Raw genomic sequence first — 7,795 nt, 5'->3', positions numbered from 1 at the left:
ACTCCAAAGTGGTTTTGGGGGAACCCTAGGTTTTCGACCTATATATAGAGGAGGAGTGGGGAGGGGGCAGGCCATATCAAAGCCAGCCGCACCACCAAGGGGCTCCCAGGCCGGCGCCCCAAGTGCCCCCCTCTCCCAAACCCTAGCTACTCCCTCCCCCCCTCTTTCTCCCGCAACGCTTACGGTGAAGCCCTGCCGAAGATCTCTACCACCACCGTCACCCTGCCGTCGTGCTGGCGGGATTCTGAGGAGGATCTACTACATCCGATGCCCGCTGGAACAGGGAGAAGGACATCGGCATCGACATCGTACATGTGACCGAGTGCGGAGGTGCTGCGCATTGTGGCACCGTCAAGATCTTCTACGCGCTTTTGAAAGCGGCAAGTGATCGACTACATCAACCACGAGATTTATCTCGTTAACGCTTAGCGATCTTCGAGGGTATGTTGATCTTCACCTCGTTGGTACCATCTACTAGATTAGATCTTGGCTTGTTATTCGTTCTTGCGGTAGGATTTTTTTGTTTTCTATGCTACGAATCCCTACAACGAGCTTACCGACGAGGCCGGGGGAGCGACGCCGATGATCCCCTCTCGCTTGACAAGCATCATGGCCTCCTCTATGCTTTGATGGAGGCCTACTTGCGCGGCGGTGGCTTTCAGCTGCATCTGCCACGCCTGCTGGGTGGCCTCCATGGCGGCAGCCGCTGCATTCCTCTCCTTCTGGTTCCTGCGTCGGCCGCGACGCTTCATGGCCTCGACGCCGTTCTCCTCCTTGGAAAACACCTTCTTTGCCTCCTTCGGCTTTGCGTCCCGGTCGCTGGTGGCGGCACGCGTTGCTTCCGCCGGAGCTGCGGCCTCCATTGGGGCTATGGTTGTGGCTATGTGGGAGTCTGGGGCGGCGGCGGGTGCGAGGGTTCCCTCGGAATCTGATTGAGGTTAATTAAGTATTATGTTGTGAAACACATGGTCCGGGATCAAACTATAAGTATTGAGCATATAAAGACAAAAGACATGCTTGCAGATCCACTAACGAAAGGCTTACCACCCAGGGTGTTCAAGTAACACGTAGCCGACATGAGTTTAAGGGAAATTCTTACTTATCCTGGATCATAAGAGGCCCAAAAGTAAAAGAATTTGTTTCAAAACAGAGAAGTGTATTGTGGCTTTCTAATTCTATTGCCAATAGAGCTGTGACGATGAAACATATCCTATGGACTGATCCAAAATAAAACAAATAAAATGAAAGTTTAAAGTTAAAAGTAAAGTTGAGATTAAGGAGGAGAATGTTAGAATGATCTCTTTCCCGAGTGGGCCCAACGGCCCACCGAGCCCCTTGACTTGAGTCCTGATTGGGGGTGCTCAACCCACTATGGTTGACAGGCCCTGTCACGCTGCGCTATATAAATAGGTGGGGGCCGGCGGCACGCATCACGAGGTTTGTCGTGCGCCGTACACCCCACCGACATACCCTACCGAGCTAGGGATCGCAGCAGTGACGGGAAGCTCCGCCATCACCGCCGCCACTACCTCATCCATGCCGTCACCATCGTTGTTGCCACCATGTCCACACCCACTAGTTCCTCCTCCAAGGGAGAAGGTATGTTCATGTCTCTCTCGTTCTCTCACTCTCTCTAACGCACATACCAGTACAAATCATTTACAGAGATAGTCAGTACTCGACATTAAATCTTGGACGGCACATCTGTTTTCCAAAGCCTAGGTTGCTCGCGGTGGTAACAGGGGGTCGTGCAACTGCTGGGCCTCGGCAGACACATGCCTGAGCAACGCGTGTTCTGACGAACAATTGTGATCAACAAACCAAGTGGGCAACAGGAGACTTGGGGAAACTTCTCCCAGAATTTTAGCCAAAGGCTTTCAGTTATATATAAAAAGAAACCACAGATATGCTAGAAAATAAACATATCTGAAACCAAGCCGTCATCTTGCAGCAAAGATAACAGGTGTAGCTGTCGCGCGAGTCAAGCATCATGCATGACAGGGTCAGAGGTGCGCTGACAGAAGGTCCCAATAATTGCATTAACAAAACCCACTTCTCCATGATGTTCACCGCCGGCTAGTCAATAGTTTAGCTCCGGCAATCTATATCTAGACTGACGAGGGACTATTATAAGAGAAGGCTAATAATGACAGATATCTATCTATGGATCCTTGCAATCTGAATAATCTGCACCGCAGCTGGAAATAACATATATATGAAGTAAAAGCGAACAAGGGAACTAAGTTGATAGTATACAGCTACGTAAAAGCTAACTGTAGAATCACCCCTAATTAACATCTCAAACAATCCTAGAATATAGGTTCAAAACACAAAACGAAAACGATACTACCATCTTTATGCTAGACTAGTGAGCATACCCAACCAGATAAAACAATAGTCGGAAAGATGCTACAACAACTCAGCTCAGGGGCTGTGTGATGGTTTCAGTTTCTGAATCCAGTGCTTCAGCCCCTTCTTTTGGTCAGGGCAGGTGCTCCACTTCAGCGCGTCCAGGCGGCCGCCTTGCGAGAGAACAGACTGGCACTTCTCCAGGATTTTGACAATTTGCCAGAAATCTGGCCTCTTGTCGGGCTGATATGCGCAGCACTCCTCAATCAAGGGTGCTAGAGCTGCCATTGGGCAATCTGCGGGCATGGTTGGCTTCGTCTTCTGAAATAACAAGAGATTTTGGTCAAACAAATGCATATACATTTTAAATATGTGTTCTGCCAAATTTACTATTAGAGGAACTCATAATAATAAACAGAGGCTTACATTGTGTAGAACGGTATAAGCCACCTGCATAGGGTTCAAGTTCTCATAAGGAATCCTTCCTGTCACCATTTCCCACAAGAGCAGCCCGAAGCTGTATACATCCACCTTCCGGTTATATGCAGTGCCCTTGATCATCTCAGGGGCCATCCAACGGTATGTACCCGCATCCTCCACTAGCAAATCACATAAAGTCTCCTCGCAAGCAATGCCGAAATCAGCGATCTTCACAACGAAGTTCTCATCAAACAGTATGTTCTCAGGCTTAATGTCACGATGGACGATCCCCTGAGAGTGAATGTACTCCAACCCACGGGCAACATCGAGAGCGATAGATATTGTCTTCTCTAGAGGGATGGGATGGTGCTCAATGCTGTGTAGGTATGACCTCAGGGAACCTCCAGGAAGGAACTCAGTGAGAATGTAAAAAACCGGTGGGCATTTATAAGCTGCTACAAGCTGCATTAAGGAGTTTCTAGTTAACAGCGTAAGCCAAACTAAAACTAAATACAATACTAATACAGAACCAAAGATATATAAAAAAAATACATGATGAGAAGTCATAATTTTTATTTGTTACCTTTATCACATTTTTATGATACAAGTGGGATAATGCATTGATCTCAGTGTTATACTGTCTAGCAAGCATTGTAGCCAACTTTCCATTGTCATCATTTTTAGGAATGCGTATAAACTTGATGGCAACTGGCTGTTCATCATAGACTCCTTTGTATAATCGGCTGTATACACCAGAAGCAAACTTATCCTTACGAACAAGCATCTTGGCCGGATCGAGTGTCCAATCAACCGTTGTTTGCACCTCCTGAGCCATGCTAACTGTACGACCCCTCACACTATCTACTGCACTAACCCTCCTTCCACCACCCTTCCGAGACTTGTGCTTAGCAGAGACTAGACGAGTCGAACGCCAATTAGCGCTTGGATCCCTACCCAACGATTTGCCATAGACACTCTTTTCAGATCCTACTCGTTCTGGGGGAGGACTTGTGAACCTCTGGCTTCCAGCTCTTGCTTCCCTGAATAATTCCGAAGGCAATACGCTGGGCAGAGGAGACTTTGATCTCGGCCTGTGCTGGGATCCATTAGCCTTTTGTACGCTGGAGACTTGATTTTGATTGATTTGTGCCTTGTTTAAGTAGCTGAGGAGCATCATCGAGCTCGAGCTCTTGGCAAGGCTCCTTGCCTTTGGGCCATTGGATTTCTGAGAGTTCGCCGGAGGGCTTAGAGGGATCTCCAAATTCACCTTCTGCTTGTTATGCTTCTCCTTATTAGGCTGAAGCAATGATCCAAGTGAAGACAAGCTAGCTGTGTGTTTCAATGAAGGCAAGCTAGCTGTGTGTTTCAGTGTAGCCACTGTTTCCTCCTTGTCCCGATCAAGGGGCATCGACACAGACTTCTTCATAGTCACATATTTCTGAAGTCGCTCCTCCAGCTCCCTGCCAAGCGGCGCAACAGGCAACCCATTCAAAGCAGCCCTGGTGTAGACCCTGTGAGAGAACTTTGTCCTCCGAACCCACGAGGTCTCCTTGTTGTCCATTCTGCTGGTGCTAAGGAGACCAAGACACTCGGTGAGAAGCGAGATCAGATGCCGACTTTGGAAGCCTGGATCAGCATGGAGCACATGTTGAAGTAGAACTCGGAGATGAAGAAGATCACACGGAGAGACCTCAGGCCAGGAATCGTCGTTACGATTCCTCGACCCATTTGTTTGCAATTTTCTTGCAGGAAGCTGTATACGAGGTGGAGCAACCCCTCAAACTTGTAAAGGTTGGCCTAGAACTGACAGCAACGTATCCTTCTGTGGCTCCTGAAATATAACAAAGAGGAAGGAAATATTGTAAACTCAACTTGGCGTGCAACTGACAATATTGTATCGACGATAATTGCTCATGTAGATGTCTGGTTCAGCGAATTAAAACAAAATTATTTATCATTATCAGATTCACAGAGAAGACTTGACTTCTTGGATTAGAGGATCACAGAGACGGAACAGTGCGTAGACGCTTTCTGGCAATTGGACGCATTGGTGCGTCACTGCGTCTACAACAAGCAGGGGCAAAAATAAACTCATCTACAAACTGAACTTGAACTTGTATACAACCGGCAGTATTGTACTGGCAATAATTTGCTCGTAGAAAATGGCTAGTTCAGCTAGTAAAACCAGAGCAGGTATTTATCAATATCAGACACACGTATTTGAGGATTAGAGACATGGAACGTCAGCGCGAACGGGGTATTTGACAATTGGACGCAATGGAGCATCTACAGACGGGGACGAAAGGAAAAAAAAAATACTCATCTACGGACGAACCTGAATCATTCTAATAGGCAAAAAGCTCTGAAACCTCGGGCAGATTTGCACAGTTGTGGGATCAAAAACATGGGGGCGGTGGAATACAATGGGAGCTACCGGCAAAAGCAATCAATCTAGACACAACCGAAAGAAGGAACGAAGCAAACAGCAGAAGACTACGGTACCTACTTGCCTTCTCAGCGGAATCGGTCGAGAAGCGCCGAGAGCCGAAATCACGTCGAGAAGAGAAGAGACCAAAACAGAGAGCCGCCGACGGAGAAGGAAGAAGGAAAAACGAAAAGAAAAAATCTTGGATGTGAGGAGAGATTAACGAACCTTCCTCCTCCTCCTCGGGCAGTTTGTTACAGGAGGCGAATCCGGATCGAAATGCGCTTCTGGTTCAACCCCAACCGATCTCTATCTCTTCCCCTATTTCCGCTTCCAACTGCAGCAACCTGAACCGAATCTGAAGGAGGGGATCGCGAGATTTCAATAGGCACGCATTGAAGGCCCCTGTACCAGAAAGGAAACAAGCAGGGCCCGCCGGCCCTGCGCTTACACCCTGTAAACGCGGCGGTGGCCCGTGTGTGCTCCCGTCCTCCCCCGTACAGCCCCGGGACTCCTGCCTCTCCTCTGTCCCCTCCCGACCCAAACTCTGCACTCTCCTATGCCTCTACTTCATCAAGATGATTCCTTTCAGAACACGGAGAAGATGACCACGGGGACTCGAGCTACGGCAGCAGAAGGGCACCGCCGCACCGTCTAACGAAACCTGGGGCCGGACGAAACAGGTGTTGGTGGCATTTTTTGTGGGGATACAGATACAGAAGATGGTTAAGAGAAGGCACTGGAGGTGGAGGAGGAGTCAATGGACGCAGGGCGGGCGAGGAAGGTGCTATGTTTGTTAGTTTGTTGCTGCTCGTTGTGGAGTGTGGGGTGGCAGGGTGAGGAGAGCAGGAGGAGGTGGACGGAGAGGGACGGCAGAATTGAGAATGTCAAGCTTTTGCGCAAAAAGCAGTTGGCTGTTTTCTTTGGCCTCCCTGACCCCTCCTTTTCCCTTTTCCTACATTCTTTGCGTCCATTATTGTTCTTGGGATGGGATCCTCCCTAGCTACGACTCTGTGCCACAATTCGTTTTCTTGGAATATTCATCATATTTGTACCATTTTGATTGGGTCCTAAGCAAGAGTTTGAATTGACCGAATCAGCGTAGCTGAATATTGGTGGTACGGATAAGCAAATTCTTGCAATCGATACTGTCAAATTCTTGCAGTTGATCATCTTCAGGACCTTGTTGGCTCAAAGAAATTTCATACTATGAAATTTGGAAAGTCGGTTTGTATGAAAGCAAGTTCTGTCCAGCTTGCTTGGTAACGAATATGATAGGTACTTTTCCCTATGGTCTACCTCGTTGCGCAATCTTGCATGGAATTTGCAAAAGATAAAATCGCTTAGAGTCCAATCGTGTACTTTTCTCCTTTGTTAATCACATGTACTTTTTTTCTATTTTGTTTCAATGAAAACAATGACATATATCTGATACTTCCTAAGAACTCCTACATTTTACATGTTGTGCAAGAAAATAAACCCTAGGATTTTACTGCGAGTACGTCAAATATAGATTCTAGGTTTTCAAGGAAAACTAGATGTCGCTGGTCTCTACTTCTAGATGGAAAACTCGCGCGCATGCTCAGATATGACTTTGATTGGATTATGAGAGAGTTTGAATTGACCGGATCAGTATAGCTGAATGTAAACACATTCTTGCACTTGATCTCGTCTTTAGGACCTTGTTGGCTAAAAGAAATTTCATACTATGAAATTTAGAAATTCGGTTTACAATGAAAGCAATGTCATATATGTGATGCTTCGGAAGAATTCCTACCTTTTCATGTTGTGCAACCAAACGAGGCCATGTTTTTGGTTCATGTAGGATTCACCATGTAAGAGGCCCTAAGGCTAGTTGGATCCATGATGCAAAAAAAACTTATGATTTGATCGCGACTCAAATATAGATTCTAGGTTTACAAGAAAAGCCAATTTTCATCGGTCTCTACTCACGCATGGAAAACTCGTGCGCATACTCACATATGATTATCGAGTTTGTCGTGCACTCTTACATATCTCGTGACTCGCCGCATGGTGTCACAAGAGCCAAAGGAAAAGCTAGGAGAAAGGATGACGTCAGTGGCGGACCCAGCCCAAAAATCTAGTGGGGGCCTTAGTGAGTGGGGGCCTTATTACTTGGCTAAATGGGGGCCCAAATAGTAAAATAGTAGGCTTCAAAGCTGTAAAAGCAAAAATTGACTGGGGGCCTAGGCCCCCACTGGGCTCAACGTGGGTCCGCCCCTGGATGACGTAGGAAAAAGTCCGCGGACATCACTGGCGAGGATACTGTGGGCGGTGTTCGTAACTGAACCAAGGAGGCAACAAATTTATAGTCATACATATGACATGCCATAGCCAGAAACTCCATGCTGGTGGAAGCTTCAAAGAATCAACAAATGGCAGCCGTCTATAATCGACGGGCTGGAAGAGTGGATGCACACAAGACCAGCTACGTATCAAAATCCGACGGGCTGGGGTGAAGAGATGGTGTTACTTTTACTTTGACAAAGAGCGGTGGCGCTAATTGTGGAAGAGAAATGTTCAAAACATATTTGCAGGACTATGTTGACTTTTTTTTATTGATCTTAGCCTAAAATAAAA

At 47.1% G+C, this 7,795-nt stretch overlaps 1 protein-coding gene across 2 annotated transcripts; it reads right to left on the bottom strand.

Annotated features, from left to right (window-relative positions):
- Positions 1-2,179: 2,179 nt before the first annotated feature.
- On the bottom strand, positions 2,180-6,026 carry LOC124660325 (probable serine/threonine-protein kinase SIS8). 2 transcript variants are annotated; one of them, XM_047198132.1, is made up of 4 exons: positions 5,276-6,026; positions 3,353-4,600; positions 2,776-3,231; positions 2,180-2,670 (listed from the first exon to the last, which is right to left on the bottom strand). In XM_047198132.1, the coding sequence occupies exons 2-4, from the start codon at positions 4,328-4,330 to the stop codon at positions 2,425-2,427; spliced, it is 1,680 nt and encodes a 559-aa protein (XP_047054088.1). In that variant the 5' UTR covers positions 4,331-4,600; positions 5,276-6,026; the 3' UTR covers positions 2,180-2,424. The 2 variants fall into 2 exon arrangements, with proteins under 2 accessions (XP_047054088.1, XP_047054089.1); XM_047198133.1 differs by having other exon boundaries at positions 5,423-6,026.
- Positions 6,027-7,795: the final 1,769 nt, after the last annotated feature.

The sequence above is a fragment of the Lolium rigidum genome, chromosome 6, assembly GCF_022539505.1.
Source record: "Lolium rigidum isolate FL_2022 chromosome 6, APGP_CSIRO_Lrig_0.1, whole genome shotgun sequence".
Classification (NCBI taxonomy): domain Eukaryota; kingdom Viridiplantae; phylum Streptophyta; class Magnoliopsida; order Poales; family Poaceae; genus Lolium; species Lolium rigidum.
The sequence above is the reverse complement of the archived record's forward strand: the minus strand, read 5'-3'. Positions and strand labels throughout refer to the sequence as shown.